General features: G+C 41.1%; 1 protein-coding gene across 1 annotated transcript in view; it reads right to left on the bottom strand.

Annotated features, from left to right (window-relative positions):
• Nucleotides 1-1,181: 1,181 nt before the first annotated feature.
• pde8a (phosphodiesterase 8A) overlaps nt 1,182-21,783 on the bottom strand; it is a 40,503-nt gene continuing 19,901 nt past the window's right edge. The window contains exons 3-22 of the mRNA XM_031846179.1: nt 18,735-18,925; nt 17,511-17,567; nt 17,255-17,309; nt 16,838-16,926; nt 16,520-16,598; nt 15,968-16,108; nt 15,208-15,296; nt 15,010-15,061; nt 14,872-14,914; nt 13,419-13,496; nt 13,162-13,232; nt 12,092-12,256; nt 8,511-8,559; nt 8,267-8,402; nt 7,970-8,168; nt 6,156-6,373; nt 5,147-5,279; nt 4,028-4,192; nt 3,761-3,890; nt 1,182-3,304 (exon numbers count right to left, since the gene is read on the bottom strand). Of these exons, the coding sequence (XP_031702039.1) occupies nt 3,198-3,304; nt 3,761-3,890; nt 4,028-4,192; nt 5,147-5,279; nt 6,156-6,373; nt 7,970-8,168; nt 8,267-8,402; nt 8,511-8,559; nt 12,092-12,256; nt 13,162-13,232; nt 13,419-13,496; nt 14,872-14,914; nt 15,010-15,061; nt 15,208-15,296; nt 15,968-16,108; nt 16,520-16,598; nt 16,838-16,926; nt 17,255-17,309; nt 17,511-17,567; nt 18,735-18,925 (2,247 nt within the window). The 3' untranslated portion in view covers nt 1,182-3,197. The remainder of the gene's footprint in view (nt 3,305-3,760; nt 3,891-4,027; nt 4,193-5,146; nt 5,280-6,155; nt 6,374-7,969; nt 8,169-8,266; nt 8,403-8,510; nt 8,560-12,091; nt 12,257-13,161; nt 13,233-13,418; nt 13,497-14,871; nt 14,915-15,009; nt 15,062-15,207; nt 15,297-15,967; nt 16,109-16,519; nt 16,599-16,837; nt 16,927-17,254; nt 17,310-17,510; nt 17,568-18,734; nt 18,926-21,783) is intronic.

The raw sequence follows: 21,783 nt of genomic DNA, 5'->3' as shown, positions 1-21,783 counted from the left end.
TACTACAAACTGCAGCGTGACTTGTGTAAAGTTTGCAATCGCTCGTCTCAATATTTAGGCTATGTATTACCTACATCAGAAGTGTTTCATCGCGTTCTGTTTGTCAGGGCTGAATGTAGGGCAATTTTGTTGAATGGAAAGCCAGTCTGAGTTCAGACACATTATGCTCTCCATGGCAATGGTGTAATCAAACAAATTGTTCCAGCACATAGTGTGTCATAAAGTGTGCATAATGAGCAAACTTATTATTCACAAATCGGACTATAAATTTGTGAAAAAGAAGGCAGTCGTTTGTTCAAATGCTTAAAATAACCTACATTTATCTGACTGCTGAAGGGATTATAGCAGCAGTGGGAATTGCCGACTCTTGTTTGCCAGGAACACATTTTGAAGTTGAATGACGTTGTTTTTAGTATTGCAAAACCATGAAAAATAAGTTTGCGGTAGATAGATAGGTCCACAAAGTGATTTAGACATGGGAGACCATTGTTTATTTCCCATTTCCTTTTACCAGCCAACATAGTGTTCTTTTAACCACGACCACAATCATTTCCTTATCTCAATCAAATAGTATTTTTAAACCAAATCACGATCATTCCCTAACTTCAAAGCCAGAATATTTTACTTTTGAAAGAAACCAAACAAACAGTTACAAATGAAAAGTTGAATTCATAGGCAATCAAACACACACTTGATCAGTTCAATACACTAAGCATTCAGTTATGTGGTCTTTAAAAAAACATTTTTTCAATGATAAATAGTGAGTGACCCCAAAGAGATAAATAAGGCTATTTATACTACTTGTTCCTACACCTGTTGAGATCGGGAAGAAGAAAAGCAGATTTGTTCAATGTGCCATCTCAGTAAAAGGAGAGTTTTGTTCTCTATTGTCCATTTTACGGGATGTACAGTAAGTGTCTGAACCAGCCACCATGTAGTTTGAGATATATCTTTTGCCTCTTTTCAAAAAACTCAAACTTGGTCCTTTCTTATTGCTCTAAAAACTGGTAAAACAAGAAACCTAAAGAGGTAGTTAGATAGCTAGACTCAGTGCAAATATCGAATACATTTATAAGGCATATTGTAGGCTAATAAAGAATGAGAGAAAAAATACTAGAGAAAGATGACATAAGTAAGGAGGACACAGGTTGTTGAATCATTGCAGGAAATAAACTGCAAACTTATAATTGACATTATTTTATTTTTCATTGAATAGTTTCTATTTTTTTCCCCCGTGCCTTCAGACCAAGATGTGAATCAGAAGGAACAAACAATCCCCTGATTGAGTGTACAGTTCTTTCATACGAGAGAAACAAAGATAACCGTGGTCAAAACATCTCATTAACCATCATTTGCTTAGCTGTTATGGCATTTATATACTGTTTAAAGAGGAAATATTCTTAATAAGCAACAATCTTTAACATATATTAGTATCCTAATCTGAAACCAGCCTTGAACATAAAGCTGTTCCCTGGGTCTGTGCATAAGGATGTTGGACAAGTGGACAAAATAGAATGGTGTTTGATCAAAAAATCAATGCAAGCTTGCCTCTAGGAGACTGCTTCAAGACAGTGATAGACAACTCTGCGATCCACATCCTTCTTAACCATTTAGTTCTCTGTATACATGCTGAGTGTGACCATCCAATTCACAGGTATTCAGATAGCTATAATGGTTGTTCTTGTTTGCTGCAAATCCAGTGTAAAATTCATTGTCTATAAAAATATTGAGATTTACTTGAACATAACCTTCTGACTATGTCATAATAAAAACTCCAGATGTCCGTTGCAGTTGCACAGTGGGATGTACTGTATAAATATTGTATAAAATAAGGCAGTCTTTTCAGTAGGATAAACCAGATACAAAAATTTCTGGGAGAAAAAATTTTCAAGTCCAAAATGTCTTCACATATTTGTCAAATGTCAAGCGGTTTACAGCATTAAACCAAGAGTAAGGGACTGTTGCAACAATGAATACACCCACGTGCCCACACCTACGACCCAAACACACACACACACACACACACACACACACACACACACACACACACAAACTCCTGATGATCAACAATAACAGCTTATTCTACAATGCAACATCCCATCCCTGGACAAATCACTGAGACGTAGACATTTGTAATATTGTTTACAGTGCAATACAAAAGTGTTCATTCAAACTGGTACTGTACTTTTTATAAGAAAATAAAAATGTTTATTATGGTAATGCTTCATATGACTTCAATAACTGATTCATTTTTAGAGCTATAGTAGTATTTGTCTTCATCAGCTTTGGCTTTTCTCTCTCTTTCTGAAATTCAATTTGTTCTTATTTATTTATCAACTCATTCGTTTGTGAATCTTAATATAGAAAATATGGAACATCTAAGAAAAATTAACAAACCAAATCATCTGTAATTAGTTACCTATGATGATGATGTTGAGGTTTTTTTCTCTCAGCAGTGGCCTAAAGTAAAGACCCACTCCCTGACCCATAAAGAAAGCATCCCCTCCCACATGTCTGTTATGCCAGCGTCGTGTCAACTTGGATGCGTTTCTGAAGGACACATGAAAATATTGCCAAAAAAAGAAGAGAAAAGAAGAGCAGTGGAGTGTTATTCCATGATGTGGCCTCCAGGGGCAGAAGGAGCAGTCCTGCCTTGTTGCGAGCACAGGGATGGACGTCAAAGGTGACTATATGGCCTGACGTGGATTGGACACCTTAATATCCAAGTCACACTTCCACCCACTCCTCCAGTGTTGCTCGCACCTTCCGTAAACAAGCAGTTTTTACTCAAAACAGCAACTTCACAGGCAGAAAGGAGTGCCTATGTGGTAATTAGGGGATGGTTGCTTTGCCTGTAAGGACCTTCTCTCAGTCATGTCACTTGACCAGCTACACTGCGAATGGCCGAGAGGCACGAGAAGTTCATAAGGATGCTGTGTGTCAGCGTCTGTTTGTCACAGTTTTCATCCGACAGGGTTGTAAAGCCAGCAGTGTCACTGCTGCAAACGGCCTCTCAGGAAGTCCCTCTGTGGTTTCTGTGTGGACGGATATGTGGACGTTCAGCGTGCTACAGAAGCAGGAGAGTGAAGGCGAGGAGGCCTTTTGGCTGGCTGGGCTGGCAGGGAGAGAGATGCCCCAGCAGGAGAGAGGAGGGCTGCCCTGGACTGCAGAGTCCCAGGTCTGAACACTGCAGCGGCCTACTCTGGAGGCGGTCGCAGGCTGTGCAGCTTCCTCTCATCCAGGCCTTTCCAGTACTTGAAGTTGTTGTCCAAGTGCTGCATAAGATTGGGGAGGTCTGCGAAAGCTGGAGAGACAACAAAAGAAGTTTAATATCAGATTTGACAGTTTGTTTTTCAAATCATCACCACTGTCTCATTAGTTCATACGAACGACTTATGAATGCACCAATCCGACTTTTTATCCGTTATAACTCAACTCAGGATATACGGTCAGTATCTGTATCGATACTGGTCCGGTATGAAATTGGTGTAGGTTTAAAAGTTGTTTTTTTTGTTTTTTTTTAAAGATAATATTTTAATTCAGTTGCTAATTTGACTGCTGTATTAAACATACTCACTATGAGAACATTTGTCATTACCTTTGAATTTTTCTTAACATTATAACTGTCCATTGTGTGTATTATTTGTACGTTTGTCTATGCTACATGTCTAGACTTGTCAATAAGATTATACGACCAATCACGCAGATTTATAACAGTGTATGCATCTCTAGTGTGTCGCATCTTGCTGTGCAGTCTTACCATCCCATGCATCAAACATGTCTGTAATGAAGTAGTCTATGAAGGAAATCTGGGACTTTGGGATGCTACACGTGTTTCTGTCAAACACAGGCATAACCACCGGTAGACCTTGTCTCTTCTCCTCGTCCGTCTGCACCAGGGACAACAGCACAAGTGATCATCACGCACAATGGATGCATAAATTACAACAAAAAATACAGTGCAGCTGCTGCTTGCTGGATCCATCTCCCCAGCCATGAGCACTGTTATTTTTTTCCTTCTGATTACCTGTGCAAAATACTCCTCTGAGATGCGTCCAGCCCATTCTATACAGAGCTCTTGAGGTCTGCATGGATTGGAGATGTCTGCACACTTAATCAGCATCCGCTTGACGAGGATGCGATTCTCAGGGGATGTCAAAACGCTTTTTACAGATTCCTCATCATTGTTTCCCTACAAAACAAATCAAGACAAAAAACACAGATGCAGACTATTAGCACAGTGACAACTAAAGATCTTGTTATTAGTGGCAATAGACAGCCCCTTATAGCACACACAGCAGCTGCACAACTTTAAAAATAACTGACTGTGTCTGTACATGAACCAAACCGGGAAGTTGAAATATGGCACTGACAGCTGATAAAGGTTTTCTTTATGGAGAGTCTGTATTCAGCGCGTGTTCATTATGGGCTCCCCCAACACTTGCATGTAAAAGAGTAGAGCATGTTTCCTGCAGTCACATGATTTGCAGCCCTCTGTATGTTTCAAGATTTAAGATTTAATTCACTGACAATTATGTTAAGCACAAGTACAGACGGTCCATTTAAGCCAAGATGAGGGAGATCTCCGTTTTATCTGAGTCTCGAGGTTAACTTAATGAAAATGTGTATGTAACACAAAGACCTTTTCTTTTATCAACTAAACTAAAACTCCATCACAATTTACATCAAACACTTACATGTTCTGAAAGTGGCTTTGTTCAGTATAAAAAAAGATTGGCATCAAATCATATATTTGGCTCATTCCTGCCTTTAAAGGGCAAGACAACTTTTAAATGTCTGTGTTGAGCATTCCACACACAGACGAGAAAGATGGTACCAAGTTGCAAAATTCTCTCCCCACAAAGATATCAGTGCCCAGGCAACAACAGGCCACAGGTCCCCTTGAACCAGTATCACCATCTCTCAAGCTCGTGATCTATTGTTGCTTGCATACTGTTGCACTGTGCTGCCACAGAATGAGATTACAATAATTGTGTGTTCATCTAGTGTCTGAATACTCCTGTGTATCCTTCCTGCTCTGACACATTTATCTATAAAAAGAAGATGCCAAAATTAGAACTATTATTTTTTACACAGCTATGAAATATGAAAACATTTAAAAGTGTTGCAGTAAATCTAATCTCACCCCGTTCTCCTCCAGAGCAGCCAGTGGCTTGTTGATGCTGTTGACAAATTTGTTGACGTGTTCGAAATGTTTGGTCATCTCGGTTGCGAGCACCATATCAATGATGGCCTGTCGAAGTGTTCGATATTCATTCCTAGAGAGAATATGAGAGAGAGAGAATATATGAGAGAGAGAGAATATATGAGAGAGAGAGAGAGAGAGAGAGAGAGAAATCAGAGCGGGTGAGATGACAGTGTGGTAAATAGCATGGAAACCCGTGTGAACAGTTTTCCCCTTCTGACTGCAGTGACAGTGGCGATGAATGGATGCTTTGTTCACCTTCCCCCTCCAAGGGGACCAGCACATGTGAGCGATTCTGCTTTGGGACTCAAATCACATTAATACCCCGCCGCTGTCAACATACACTGCACTGCTTTCATCTTCACACATGCAGCTTTCATCTTCACACATGCAGACTTAATTTATCCCCTTATGATACCTCAGGTGACGTCTGTATCACAAACTATTTCTATAAGAATTTCAGGACATACAATATTCATTTTCTCTACCTTATATATTGATATACACAAATGTTCTTTCTACAGTAGCCAAATTTGCAAAATAATTTCATACGCCTAAACACAAAAGTCAGCAAATTCATCTAGTTTGGAATAAGTTAAAGAAATAGTTCAGCCCAAAATAGAAATATAGTAATCATCCTCTCAACCACATGTCAGTAAAAACTGTTAGTTTACATCTTTTGGAGACGCTGAGTTACAGTAAACATTGGTCTTTTGAGCGCACAATGCACTTATTTGATTGACAGTTGGATGACTTGAGGTCTTTGTATTGATGGGTTTATCAGAACTTGCAGCGACATACTTCTACATCCACGTAACTTCAAGAGCTCAGGAGAATGACTACGTTTAGTTTTGCGTTTGGTGATCCTGTGAACAGCCAGGGCATAAGTAGATAATGACAACTCTAATTCTTTGGGGGTGACCTATTCCTTGTGTAGTGAATCCCCAACCTTTCAATGTTCTTGAAGATGTTGCACTTATCATCTCTGGTAGTGATCTGGAAGGCCAGCGCTGCGTGGTGGCTCTCCAGCACAGCAGTGTCATTGTAGAGGATGGCCAGCTCGCTTCCTGCGTTGCACAGGAAGCTGTTGGTGCGTCCCGGGTGGTCCACGTCGTGCACAGTGGCAGCAATCAGGGCAGCCACCTCGTCGATTGGATCCAAACTTTGCTGTTGGGGCAGATTGGACACATTGTTGGGCATTAAAAGGAAAAGTCTGGTATATTACCACCTTGGTTTATAGTTCTGAATGAACAACTATAGGTTAAAAGCTGGCACAGCATAACCTTCTACTACATTGTCACATCCCGCTATCAACACAGCTGTGACGTGCTTCCAGTTTAGCCTGCAGGTTGAACCAGGAAGCAGCTCTACATTGTGAAAAGCAGTTGTGACTTGTAATTAGAATAATAACAGTTAATGTTCACCTTCATTTAAATGCATCTAAATGATCCCGAGCTACCAAACGCATGTAAAAAGTGCACATTTCTATTGTCAATATACTGTATTTACATACAGCATTATGCAGTTACAATGAAGTGCTAGATCAAGCAAATACAGAGAATCATTTAGTTAAATGTGTGTAAAAACTGCAGGTTTTTTTTTAATCAAATTTTGACCCTAATTTTGAAGCTACCCTTCCAAAATATTGACTTCAATATTAACAGAAATAGTTAATAAAATGGATTGGACAGTATAAGTATAGAAAATGTAACACCATCAAAATAATTCCTCATTTCTAAATGAATATGCAACACAACAGACCTACTAACATGTCTGTAGATCCCCAGGGATTCATTAACCTTGGGTGATGTAACTTCACAGTTCACTGGCTAAACCAATGAAAGATCCCTTCACGGAGATCAGAAATAGACAGTTTGGTAATCAGCTTAGCCAGTGCACGGCCTCAACTAGTTACTGAGCCACTGACACACTTGGCCAACACCAAGACTCTCTTGGATAACGCAGGCTCAGACGGGACATCTGACCCTCAAGACTGAGCCGAGAGTTGCGCTTGATAGTAGAAAATCCCAACATCTAGATCCTGTAGTTGTTTGGGCCCACAACCAAAGCAGCGGTAACACACACTAATGCTAAAAAATGTAGACTTCTAGGAACAGCCATGTAGCTTCACATCTCCCCATGAACTACAAGTTCTGACACCTTGTTTTTCTCTTAAATCAAACATATAAAGAACAAGTATATACGGGGCATAAGGTTTTTTGTATGTAGCATTGACTTTGACATAACAGTTGCGAACAGCACTCAATGGGCAGAGTGGGCAAACCAAAAGAACTGTAAAGAAGTTTTGCATTTGCATTTATTTACCAAACACTGACACCTTATTTATATATTTCATTAAATAAATGCCTCCCTGATAAAAGATAATAATGGGTAATAATAAGGTGCTGCAATGAAAGATTTTATTCATTAGCGATTCATTTGTCAATAATTTTCTCAATTAATTAATTAACTGAAAATAGAAACATGGAAATCACAACAACATGGTAACCCAAGGTCAAATCTTTTATGTGCTTGTTTTGTCCACTAATTAACAAACAAACAAATATGTGTATTTAGTATCACATAAGACAAAGACAGGCAATAAAAGCACACATTTCAAAAGCTGGAACCAAGTCTGTTATTTTTGTTGGATAGCTATGGACCAGCAGCAACATTCTGAAAGCAAAACTTGTGATATGTTTTGCAAGTTTGGCATGTATTTTTAAAGTGGTGTTATTAATTCTTAATTCTTACTACATTTACCTTGACCCTCTCCTTGGAGAGAAAGTACGCCGTTGCATGCAGGACATCAGCTGCATGAGAAGAGTTGTGGTAGGAGTTACTGGAGTGGTAGTTAGCTTCAATCAGTTGTAGCCAGGAGCGCAAAGTGGCCTCAGGGCAGTTTAGGAACTCGCAGACGCCAAATCGGGAGAAGATCTTCATGCCCAAGTAAGTCAACGGCCTGCAGGAGGATTCAGCATGGTAGTTTAGCAAAAACTCTCTTCCCAAATCATTTGACACTTTTCCTCTGATAGCCCTTTAACTCTGTTGTTGCCTCACCGCTTCATGGTTGCAGCCTCCAAGTTGACGATGTCAAAATCCCATGAGTCCTCATTCTCCATGGTCTGGGCAATACGAGGGGGGATGTCATTTAAAGTCAGAGGAGTTGTCAGGTGACTGGGGATATGGTGGGCCTCTGTGAGTAAGGGAAGACACAAGAGAGGAGGCATTCAGATTAAGAGAGCTGCTAAAACGTAGCACAGCACTTTGTGTCGTCGTCCCTTTATGCTTTACGTAAACTTACGTTTTGTGGACAAGGTGTATTCATTTCCTGACAATCTGCGTAAACCATCCTGTGAAGAAGAAAGACAGAACATGTCAGGGAGTGAGGTAGCAAGACCTAAAAAAACTGACTGCATCATTCAACCTTTTTGAACAGCCACATAAGGAGTTCAGCTCAAGTGTTAACAGCATTGGCGTCCCGTCTGTCAAAAAACTGCAAGGGCCTTCAAAATAAATTTGGACAGTGAAATTGTTTGGATGCTATGAGACATTTGCTCTGACATCAGATCTGATACAAAAGTTATGTGTGCTAAATTAAGCTGCTAGGAGCACCAACACAGACACAAACATCAGCTTGGACTTTAGAGTAGAGAAAGCTAGTTGAGACCAGTCATGTTACTGGGACTTGCGCATCATCAACCATCACTGATGTTTCATTGACCCACGAAACAAGACGAATGACACCCGGATAAAGCCACAAGTCGGGCAGAATTCCTCTTAGAAAAATAGATTAGAATAGAAATCGTTAAACTTTTGTAACCCCTCAGAGCACGCGGAGTATTTGGACAGATCAAGATTTATATCCAACTAAAATCCATAACTAGGTCCTAAATAGCTCAATGATTTTACCGGCGAAGAGAACAAATATCATCTTGTTAATCATATGTCAATGTGACTGAATGTCTTGTTGCTGCATTTTGACGAAGTTACAGAAGGAAAAGCATTTTGACTAAGTCAAGAGCATAACAGATTACAACAGTATAACAATAAGAGCCAACAAAGACACGGCTCTTCAATATTAACACTTTTATGAGTGCGCTGTCTTCTGTGCCGTGACACAATATTTTGGAAGCTATGTTATGCTGACACCTCATATCGTTCCGCCCCCCCCGCCCCCCCCCACACCCGCTTAGAGAGGGAGTGGAGGGATGAGGCAGCCAAGTTGAGCTTATTAATGAAACCAATATGCAGTTTAGAAAAGCATTACCATATTTATGAATTGTAATAGTTGTGTCAATTCATGTACACGTGTCAGATCATTTACAGTAAACTATTCAATTATGACATTTGTCTTCCTCCGGGCAGTGCTGCATGCTGTGAAAGCTAAATGGAGCTCATCAGTGGGGTAACACTTCATCACCCAAATAATCAAAGACTTCTCAGTGGTTTGAAGTATCATGATCTGGGTCTTCTAGGACTGTGATTTGTGGATAATAAACTACGTGAAAATAGTTTCTAGCCACACTAGCGCCGTGGCTAAAAACAATAACAGTCAGTTGACCAATCAACATTCATTGTTCCCCGAGGATGGATCCGAATGACAATGGAGATCACCTGACTTTTCCTCTAGCGCTACCAAGAGACATTTATGGTTTTGAGGGAAATATCTCAACATGGCATGAAATCTGGTCCAGACATTCATGTTCCTCGCGGAGTGAACTGAAATTTTGTTGAACCCTTAACCCTCTTCCTCTAGTTCCATCGTCAGGTAAAATATACTTTGGTTTATGACCAAATAGCTGCAAAACTAACAACATTGCCATCAGCCTCCGCTGTACTTTGTGTTTAGTGCTAACTGGCACATGTCAACATGCAAACACGCTAAGGTAAGATGGTGAACTGAGGAAAATCTATATACTTGCTAAACATCCGCATGTTAGCTTGTCACTGCAGTGAGCATGTTAACAGTAGCATTCAGCTGACAGAGCTAGCGTTACTGTAGGCTCTTGTTTTTTATGTTAGCAACAACCACTGCAGCAGTTTGCATCCTTTACAGTTTATAAAATGCATCAACATTGTTTAAATATGTCTCTTAAAGAATTACTGTGACAAGAAGCTACAATGAAGTCCTTCTGAACAAAAATATATTGTTATGCGTTGTAAAAACCCTCAGGCTATTGTGCGTCATTAAATTTGAAAATATCATAAACAAACGTAAAAAGTAAAGATGGCAGACATTACGGCCTCCACTTTTCTCAAATAACACTTGTCAGCTATATCTGGGTGATAGGCCTGTATCATGTCATTCTGGGGCAATATAAATATATACATATTTATTAGTGCTGGGCAACGATTAACATATTTAATCGCGATTAATCTCATGGATTTTTTGCGATTAATCGCATTGTTATGGCAAAGTTCAATAATGAATTCAAAAGTAGTGTATTGCGCACTTTTATTTTAAAAGTACTGCTATATGAGCAAAAGGGCAATAACATTTGGTTCACGAGCTGCAGGTAGCATGTTTTATACTTAATGTGAATATAATTCATACTTTGTTGGCATCTTATTCTGAAAACCGGATGTTCGTCTGAAGAAACCGGATGTTGTCTCACGTTAATCTTTCCGCTAACTTTCAAAGTCCTTCGCTCGCTCCCGATCTGGGCCGTTTAAATGCGTTTACCGTGAATTTCAGCATATAGGTGCACTAAAATTACTGACTATAGGATGTTTGCTGGCTTTTATCCCACTGTTATTGTCATCCTCTTGTTGTTATGTATATGTATTGTCTCTTGTCTTTCAATAAAAATAAATAAATACAAAATTATAATAAATTAAAAAAAAATGCGTTAACGCGCGATAAAATAATTGTTGGCGTTAATTAATGAATGCGTTAATGTGAAATTAACTCGTTAACTTGCCCAGCACTAATATTTATATATATTGGGCGTTAGTGAGTACATGGGTGTGTGTCGCAGAGTGAAATGTTTACTTCACAAGTGAAAAATGGAGAGGGGACTGGCTCATCTTTGACCTGAGCATTGTCTCATGTACACACTGGTTATTTTAAGACTTTCTCACCAGAAAGATGACAGCTCTTCCCTTAATGTTCACTGCCTCCTCTGAGTTCAGACCTCACCCTAACAAACACATATGCAACCAGGCACCTCATAAACCAATATGATCGTACATAAGTAACGATCTAAACCTCAACTCACGCCTCGTGGTTTTCTGGTTTCATCAACCTTTATCACTTATGCAGAACAAATCTTTCTGGTGAAGGACTGTGTGTAATGCCTCCCTGCCTCTGTGTATCCAGAGAGCACATGTATAAGTAAAGCCATGCGTATTCATCTGATCCAAAGAACAGGATGTTTCCAGGCCTGTGGAGTCAAGAGGAAGAGGTTCATGTGAGTGTGCAGTGAGAGAGAGAGGGGGGAGGCAGAGGGGGGGGAGAAAGAGAGGGCGGGGTAGGCTTTCCTCTCCAGCCTACAGGAGCACAAAGGACAATCTAACACTTCCTCTGGGGTTGTTGCCAAGACTGCCAACTTGGCACTCTTTCTACTTCTGTACTTCACCATTGCTGTCTGTTAATCTCTCTCTCTCTGTGTCTCTCTCTTCCCCGAATATGTACAGAGATCCTCACAAAAACAAAAGTCCGTGGACACTCCTGAGTCTCAGTTTCTTTCATCTAACACATTATCATGGGCTTTCATGGTGAATGAACACTCATGTAGACATGCGTGTTATCACTGTGGAATTCTGCAAACGCTCTGACGTGTGTTATCATATGGGAGTCGATTCATTCGTAGCGGAAGGAAGCTGTTTGGGTGTTTCGTACTTCTCGAAGGACCCCCGTGCTCTACAAGGCCTTCTGCTTACCGTCATAAGCCCCCCTACGAGGTCATTTGTATGGGGGTCTTCATCCTTGGTGCCCAGCTGTGGGGAGTAGAGCTCAGTTGTCCTCAGGATCTCCAGTACCCGATCCAAGGCCTCTGCCACGGGCATAGGACTGCTTTCCTGCGCTGCATTGATGATGTTGATTACCTGGATGATGAAATAAGTAAGGTTTTATTTTTTTGGTAAAGCACCTTTCTTTTAAAAACCAACTACAAAAAAGCAAAAATAAAACATATAGTATGTAATACAATACATTTACTGGACCAGAGTGAAACAGCAAGTTCTGATAACATAACATCTGAGTAACATCTGAGTAGTAAGGAAAATCTGAGTAAGTTTCAAATAGATATATATGCCCTGACTAAAAAGCAAAACTATTATATTAAATAAAGAGGCAGTTGCATGAGAAAAAAGCTCTTTGTCTCTAACAATAGTAAAATAATAAAATAATATAAAATCTTATTTCTAAAATATTTCTGAAGTGATAAAGAAAAGAAAATCCCAGTAGTGTGAAAGAAAATCAGAACTTGGAGGTTCTAACAATGGGCACCTATGGTGAGGTCTGTAATCATGTGTAAGAACACAAGTTTTAGCTAACTCTCTCTCACACACACACACACACACACACACACACACACACACACACACCCAGCAGTTCTATCAGTGCTTTATTCTGGAGAGGATGACGCCTACAGGGACTGACTACACAGTCAAATGATACAGCAGTTGTGTGTCATATGACCCATCCCCTGGGACTTTCTCTGTTTCCGACTATCCAGGCTGCAGACATACATAAACCACTAAAACAGCAGGCCACCCTGGTCTAACATGAATTCCTGTCTTATGCATGAAATGTGGCCTTTTATCAGCCCATCTGCACTTGACATGGTATGCGTGGCCTCTAGCCTTTGATGCTAGTATCTGTACAAGAAGTGCTCATGGCGTTAGTGGCAGTATTATAACCCAAGAGTTCAGTCATGAGATACAAAAACTTCAGTACAAAATGCTAATCATGTGATGGAGGCAGGGAGGGATAATGGGAACTCACTCACCTTGGTGATGGGAGCTTCTATTGTCATGGAGTGGATTCGGGCCATTGAGGAGTGCCTTCGCTGTGAGCTCCCTGGCAGGATGGAGAAGAAAATAAATAAGACCCATATTGTAATACAACAACAAATTAAGCTGTAGTTTTCGAGTGTGTTTGCATGTGTATCCAATCAACACTTGATGCAAAAAGACAACTGGGAAGGTTTCATAAGCTGACAAGTAACGCCCAGAGTTTCCACGATGTCTCTCCCTTCACTCTCACCATCACTCCCCCGAGACGTTGTGGATCTTACGTCCAGAGAGCCTTTCCTCCGGTCTTTGTGCTTACTGGATTGGATGTCTGGGGAAAATATAACACCTTACATTGACACTCAAACACAAATATGGTGTAAGTTTAGTGACAAATCAAACTTTGGCCCCCATCACAATATCCTTGGCAAGTGGAGGCGATGTCTTAATCAGTCCAAGCAGAATTAATCACTTTGTTTTTGATCAGTCCAACTCAATTTATTCACACGACTGATTCTGTAGTTATTCACAAGTTTAATTTTGAAGTTTTAATCCAGTGAACGTGTAATAATTGGTCAAAGGTAGGAACTAAAGGTGCAAAAGTGAGATTTATGACTTACCCAACAGAGTGAAATGTAATAATTTTTGGTTATTATAAACATTCTCCATTGCAAAGCTACTGGAAATACTCCAGACAATTGGGATTGTCAAGTCAACCTCACAGGTCAAATCCATAGATACAACATAGTAGATAGGTATTATATCTATTTTATTTCTATTGTCAGATCTGTCCTATGTATTTAAGGGAAAAGGCTGGTGTTATTATCCCTGCCAGGAGAATCATGCATGGGTGAGTGAGTTACTATGCACCTCTCTGTCCATGACTAATCTCCCATTCTGCTGCAGCAAACTGAAGAATATTTTGGGTGCCCAGTTATGGCTGCATGCTCAAGGACCTCTTGTGGTTGCAGTGACTCACTCTTTCTCAAAGCACCTTTTACTGCCTGTTTTATACAGCGATTGACTGCCTGCTGACTCCTCACTGACTCCTCTAATCCGGCCCCGGCTGGTAGGGGCCGCTGAACTCCAGCCAATGCACTGCTTCCAGAGACACAGTCGGGTAAAACCAGTTTGCTCACTATTATTGTTTTGGACGGTGTGTTTGGCTAACAGCTTAAAGTTAACGGAACTATCGGTACACACATTGCTGTACCTCTCCGCCACTCAGCCTCTGCTAAGTGGGCAGACAGCTGTCAGTTTAACTTTGTTTTTGTGGGGACGAAGTATAAAGTAAAGAAAGACAGAAGTCGGCAGGAAATGTTTCTTTGTTTCTTCGTTACATTACATTTTTCTTTGGAATTTCTAAATGCACTAAATGTGATAAAACACACTTAAGACTCAAAGAAGTAAATCAAGAAACAAAAGAAATGAAAAACACCTGTCACTTTAAAAGACCAAAGAGAAAAAAAGAACACTTTTAAGCCATTTTTCTAAATGGCAAATGACTATGCTGACTAAAAACTTTGGTAGGGTTGTACCTTAACATTAGAAGCATAGTCAACCTTCTAATGGCCTGTCAGGAGCGTAGCTGCTGCATTTTGAAATAAGTTGCAGCTGTGAATTGGCTTTACGGTTGACACCACAATACAGGGCAGAGTTAAGAGCAGTCTTGCACCTACAGTGGCCATTTTCAGGAGGGATCTTACCTGTTTGAGACTCTGCCTGCACACGTTCAGTGGATTTATCACTCTGCATGGACAGAATAGAGAAGCACATTGATGCATGCCGGCCAGAAAGCTCCTTTCATTCATTTTTAAATTGGCAAAAGTGGAAACACATCTTACCTTATTATTATCATTTAAAGGCCAGTTGATAGACACATAGTGTCTGATTTTTCTGTGAATGAAGAAAAGCTAATTAGTACACCAGAAAAAAACAATGGGATACAATCATAATCATCCAGTATAATTATTCAGTTACTGGAAAGGTAATTTTCATGACGCAAGACTGAATGAGCCAGGCCTCAACATCCTGTCACTCACCCTCCCTGTCCAATTACAGGTGTGATCTTCACATTTTGCTGAATGCTGTCTCCATTCTTCTTTTTGGCATAATAAATCCCCTGCCACTCCTGGAACATAACAGGGCAGAACCGAGAGAGAGGAAATTAAACATACTGACACGAAATGTACAGAACCAATCATTGTAACAACTAAGAACATACGATAAGTATAATCATTTGAAAATGTCCTAAAAGTGGGTGTGGACTGGGTGTAGCATGGCAGTGTTCAAGGTGTAGATTAAGTGTTGAAGTGGGGTAGGTCAAAGTATTTCAGAGAGCAGCAAGGTGCTTTAATGGGTAGGGTGAGCGCTACTGGAGTCCGGCGCGCTTGTTTCATGTCCCCCCCCAACTACAGGCTGCTGTGGCAGCTTGAAAAGACTCGTCCCGCTGTCAGCCTGTCTGAGACTGACCTTCGCTCTCTGTGTAGTAAGATTACAGCACAGCCATCAACCGCTGTTCTTATGCACATGAAACAGAGCTGCTGGATGGCCAGTGGGGCAGACTTACAGCGCACATGGATGCACGCGCACGCATGCAAGCACGGGCACAAAGGCAGGAGCAGATATCTGCAGAGTGATCTCATTGTGAAGCGATACTCTCACATGCATAGTTTTGACTATCAACAATCAAGGGAAGCTGATCATTTATATTTCTGATGAGTTCTTGATTAACTAAACCACACTGAAAATTGCGTTTGTGCTGAAATGTATAGTGTAGTTGAATAAATGAATGCATTTTACCTTTCCTTTCCGTATGCAGGAATTTATTGTTTCAAGGAGATCAGGCTTATTCTTCTCACTTTTAGGCACTTCTATTATTTCCTTCCCTATTAGCTCGCCTCGTTGGTAGCCCATAATGGACTCATAGGCAGGGTTCACATACTGCGAAGGAGAGAACACAACAGTGGTCAGGCTTGATCTGAGATGACGGTTTATAAAATCCACAATGAGTTCGAACACAGTTACGATGATGGCATTCCATTAACCTTGCCGACCAAAACAATTCAGAGAGGCTGACACATTCGTTGCTCATTACATTGGGCTCAGAAGCATTTTTTATGTGAAATTAATAACGCAACGGCAGGCTGCACTGCTTTGATGCTAACAAAAGGAGCCATTCAGACGGACAGAGACCGCTATCACTACTAAGAACTTGGATCACAAGACATGAACAGGCTTTTAAAACAGCAGAGAAGGAGGGAGAGAGAAAGAATGAAAGAGGAGAAGAGTGAGGACACAGTGAAGGTTTCACAATAAAGCAACTAGAAGTATTAGAGTTTATTAGAAACCCACCTGAATTACTTGATCTTCAGAAGTGATCTCGATGGCCTCTTGGCTTTGTTCTAGAGCTGTGAAAATAGCATTTCCAGCCCTTGTGGTGAAGAGACAACAGTAGAAGAATTGTTGTTAACATATGCAACAAGCAGAAGCAGAGTGCTTCTATTTATATACTTTTATACTTTGTAAAGAAAGAGTTTAAATTGGCATGATCAAGTTAAATTGTTAAAAGCAGATACTCTTTGTGAGGCTTTGCTCCAAGTGCAGCTTTGAATAAAGTTAGTACTGTATGCAACTGATCTAAAATGTCAGAACAACACTGACACGACTCACCTGAGTTTGAACTGCGCCCGCACTTCTCCATGCTCCAACTGTAGCAGCTCATTATAGCAGGCCATCATATTGGCATTCTCCACATATCTCTGAGGGTCAGAGGGCAACACGAATCAATCAAAGACAGATGAAATGAAACCATATTCATGTCAATGTATCCATTACAGGATTCGTTTTAGTGCTGCTGATGCCATGGGTAACAATGATTCAGTTACAGGGAACTCAATGCACACGTCTCCTGAGCAAACAGAGAGGATTTACAATCTGTATTCCTGCCATACAGTGAGTGTTGACAGTAGGGATATTTAAAAAAAGAATAATACAAACACAGGCAGCAGAAGGCTTACACACACACACACACATACACACATACACACACACACACACACACACACACACACACAAAGTGTCGCTCACCCTATTAAAGCCGGCATTGATCAGGGGCATCACAGAGGCTTCCTCTCTGTCTGGCCTTAAAAAGAGAACACAAGTTATCACCCAGGCATCGCTATGACGAACGCTTCATACGGCCTAAAACACATCAGCTGAGTGAGATTACTTCATTCTGATAATACTCCTAATCATCAGGTACTTATAAACACTGAGAGGGAGAACGACAAGAAAGAAAGGGCCGAAAGGGAGGGAGGGGGGGGGGTCAGCGAGTTGTACGTACCTTTTCACAACGGCGACTATCACAGTGTTTTCTGAAGAGTTGACCGCTCTAATTGACCTGGATGTAAACAGAGGGAGCCTTTTAGACAGTGAGCAGGCTGTTGGAAAAGCCCATGGCATCAAATCAATGTATATTTCAGTTTTTCACGCTCCGATTCTCCCCGGCAGGCAGAGCCCAGTGGTGGAGCTCTGCGAGCAGGCCTAGGCCCTCTGAAAGTATGCAGTGTACAGGGCCACTCATCCGCCTGTGGTTTCCCACAGCCAGCGGTCATAAAGGCCCTTTAGTTCCCCATCGGAGCCTGTGCGTGTACACTGAACATATGGATTGGCCAAAATGAATGGGGTTAACATACACGCTGGGCAGGGCAAATGAATGTTTGCAAATGTGTTTCTGGTTTGGGCAGAGGCTAAAGATAGAGGGTGGTATGGGCAGGCACCGCTCATTTCTCATTGACATGATGGTAGCATGCAATGGAAGCTAGTGAGCCCAAAGTGAGCTGGCCATTTACCCCTGGCAGAGTCCACACGTGTTACCGAGTGCACTGTAACACATGAGTCCGTCCGATCAAGATCGTCTGGTCTGGATTATGTCATTGGCCTTGGATGACAGTCACTAACAGAAGTTAATCCAACTGTGTCCACTGTGATTCTCTGCCAGGGGCACGAAGAACGACTGTGAAGAAGCTCAACTAATTTAAAAAATACATTTTTTGTTTCTTTTAATCCACATATTGAGTCAGCTGTTACACCTGGTGGGATGACGGGATTGAGAGTGAAAGCTACTGTAGTTACAAAGCGAGCAGACAAGCCTAAATAGGAACAATGGTTGAAATAGTTTGCTAAAAGTTGGCTAAATGGTTGAAATCATGAGCTAAATGGATAAAACCGTGAGCTGAAAGTAGTGAATAAATGGTTGAAACCTCTCCAGTGGCAATATGAATGCTTGACTATACATTACTGGCAGTTTAATAGTATGAAAGCATTGCTTAACAACATCCACTTGTATATAAATCAATAGTCTTAAGTAGCACCCATCTTAACTCTGTTGAAATGTCCACTTTAGAACATGATGTGTGTAACTAGGTTAAACAGAGTTCATCTGACAGGGCTGTGGGGGGAACGCCAGATTAAAAAAACTAGCTGGGAACTGCTGCATAGCATCATTGTAGAAATACAACATAAAGTAGTTACATATACTTGGATGAAGAGTACGGGTGTGGCCTACCGGCATAGTGCTTCCGCATCAAAGTGTCTGGAATGTCTGTGGTCAATGATGACGAGGTCATGATGCTTCTCCAAGAAGCATTCAAGAGCCGACTCGGGTGTTCGTGCCATGCTGCACCTGAAGTTGGCCTTCTCACATGCCCAGCAGAAGCCATTACTCTGACTGTCCTCTTTGGCAAAAACTAAAAGTACCTGCAAAAAGACAGATGACTCAGCACATATATCCAACTGAGGAATCTGTATTTTTAAGTGACCTCTTGCAATGTCCTCCTACTACCACCAAAAGCATATAACTTACATAATACAGTTAAAGGGTGCTTTGTAAAGAGAGTACATATTCAAAGAGATTAATGTGTAATTGAAAAGTGGATAAAAACACTGACGGAAAAAAAGTGCTTTAAAAGATGCAGTGAATTTGCTAGCATTACAAAGTGGTCCAGAGACTGTCCTAATGGCAGGAGACTTAAAAAGTCAGCAAAGACTGAGGGGTCTCAGCATGTCTTGAAAACTTAGATGAAGTTTGTTTGATAAAGAACTTAAGCAATTAGATGATTAAAAATATATATTGTCAATTGTTAGTGTCCACATCTAACTTATACCTGATGTAGAAATGCTATATTTACAGCACATAGTCTCTTTGTTTGTTTTTTATTACACAGAAGCTACAGAATTTAAAATGAGATGGAAATATGGGCTACAGGGCTAATTAATACGTAGCCAATATCTGATACGAACAACCGACGTAACTAATCCCAGAAGAACAGCCTCCACCCTGCGGTACAGAATCAGTTGAGTAAGAAACAAGAGACAAGAGAATGTGGTTTTGATGCCTCAGTGTATCAAGAGCTCTGAAGTCATCCTTGGTGCATTCATGCTCATTTGCGCCTGTCGTCCTAATCAGCCTCCGGCGTGGGCTTGACTGTGACCTCAGGCCTGCAGCGGACAGGCCCTGATTGATCAGGCTCGGCTCGTACTCTGGTGCGTCACAGATTTTATTGTCCGCTGCCGTGATCTATGACACAATTAGCCGAGGTGGCCTTGACTGGCTGCGGCCCCTCCCACCGGTCTGCTAAGGCTGTGGCAGAAAGTGCTGCCGTCAAAACCAGCCATTGAGAGCGCGAGCTCTCTCTCTGGCAGCATACTTTCATATAACCCCTTACTTGCATAAATACTGGACCAGGGATTTAGGCCCGCCTCCAAGAGCAGTGCTGCACTAAGAGTAGATTCATGAGTCACTCTCTCAAACAGACGTCATCTCCAACTGTTGGCAGGGAGCAGGACGAACGTAAAGAAGGGAAAGTTTGTTCTGCAGACTTGAGTTTGCGTCCCACCTGTAAAATTGAGTTAGGACACAAAGCCTTGACTTTGTTGGTAAAAAAAACTGGAGCCCCTGTCCTCAACACAATTGAGGGGATAGAGGATTGGTTGTTTGGACAGTTGTCCTTTTGATCCGATCCGATGATCGGTGTGGCTTTATTTCCGTATGCAGCTTCAGGCCTGAAGCACAGAGCCCTTACGCCTGTGCGGGGTGTTGCTAATGCAAACCATATTCCGCATATGAACATTTTCCCAACGAGCGGCAATAAGTGTCCGGGTCATAAATACATCGCCACTGAGTCCTGCAGCTATGTTCGGTACGCACAGGGAATTAGATCAGAATTCCACATTGGGATGTTGGTAGAAAAGTCAACATTCCCGCAGAGGTGGAGGAAAGGAGTTATATATGCTGAGATAAGGTCTCTTCAGGTCCCTGTGCTCAGACCAGACAGAGGCCTCGCTCAGAAATAACACACCAACAATCTTAAAGTACATTCAAGCACAAATGCTTGTTTTGTTTTTTTAGGTGAGGACATGCTGTTTATGGGCCAAAGAAACAGATGAAAAAGGAAAGTAAAAGAAAGTAAAAGAAAGTAGCAGAGAGATAAAGACATAAAGAGGGAAAAAAAAACAAGTTGCTCGAAAGGGGGTTGCGAGCATTTTGGCAGGGTCTGATCGCTCTGTCTCGAGAACATCATTGTTGAAAACAATGAGGGCCCGTGCCAGATCCTGTGATCCGCGAGAAAAGAGGAGTGGAGAGGAGGAGGGCATGACAGGATCAGCTGTGAGTGACAAAAACAGGAAGGGGATATCTCTCTACCTCGCTTTCCTACCGTTGTCACACTGGAGCGCATCAGACAATAAAGCGGAGTCTGTGGCATTCAATTACAGGACGTCTAATGTATTGCTTTTATTTTGACTCTCACCGACTTCATATCATCATTGTTACACTAAGGTTAGAGTTTTGTTTTTTTAAATAGTTATTTGCATTTTAAATGAAGGATCTATGCACTAGGACTGCAACTAACAAGTGTTTCAATAAATGATGTGATTTTGTCTGTGAAATGTAAAAAGTAATTGTGATAAAATGCCCATCAGAATTTCTCAAAGCCCACAGTCACGTCTTGCTTTGTTTCATAAACAGTCCAAAACCCAAAGTGTTCAATTAACTACAATATCGGACAAAGAAGAGCAGCAAATCTTCACATTTGGACAGCTGGGGCCAAAAAAGGTTTGGCATTGTAGCTTGAAAAATGTTCTGAAACAATTAATCAATTATCAAAATAGCTGACGAAACCAAAAGTAAATTTTGTACGTTCTTAAAATACATTTTATTCTTCCTAAAAAGCGTACTTTCCGAAGACTCCAACTCTTCACTCAACAAGCAGCAACGCATGCCAAAGGAACAAGAACAGAACCAAACTGTATAATGAACCATTGAACGTCAGAGAATGTCCTCTTTGCAGTGATGAAACATGGTCCACGGATCCTCTGTGCCGTTCCTCCATAACGTGCATTGTTCATTATGGTATGTTCTTGGCCATAAATGTTTGGCCTTGTTGCCTCGACAACCCAAGGCTGCATCGCACACAATACGTCCATTAACAGTTTTTTCTTCTTCTTCCTCTTCTTTGAATGTTTGCACGGGTACTTTTCCTTCCCTGTAATCTCTTAGCGAGGTGTGGTATCTTTGAGAAATTCAAGATTAGTTCGAACTGCAAACACAAGTAGGT

This window comes from Anarrhichthys ocellatus, unplaced genomic scaffold (genome assembly GCF_004355925.1).
Source record: "Anarrhichthys ocellatus isolate YVR2014 unplaced genomic scaffold, GSC_Weel_1.0 scaffold6, whole genome shotgun sequence".
NCBI classification, from domain to species: Eukaryota; Metazoa; Chordata; class Actinopteri; order Perciformes; family Anarhichadidae; genus Anarrhichthys; species Anarrhichthys ocellatus.
This window is presented reverse-complemented; position numbering and strand designations above follow the sequence as displayed.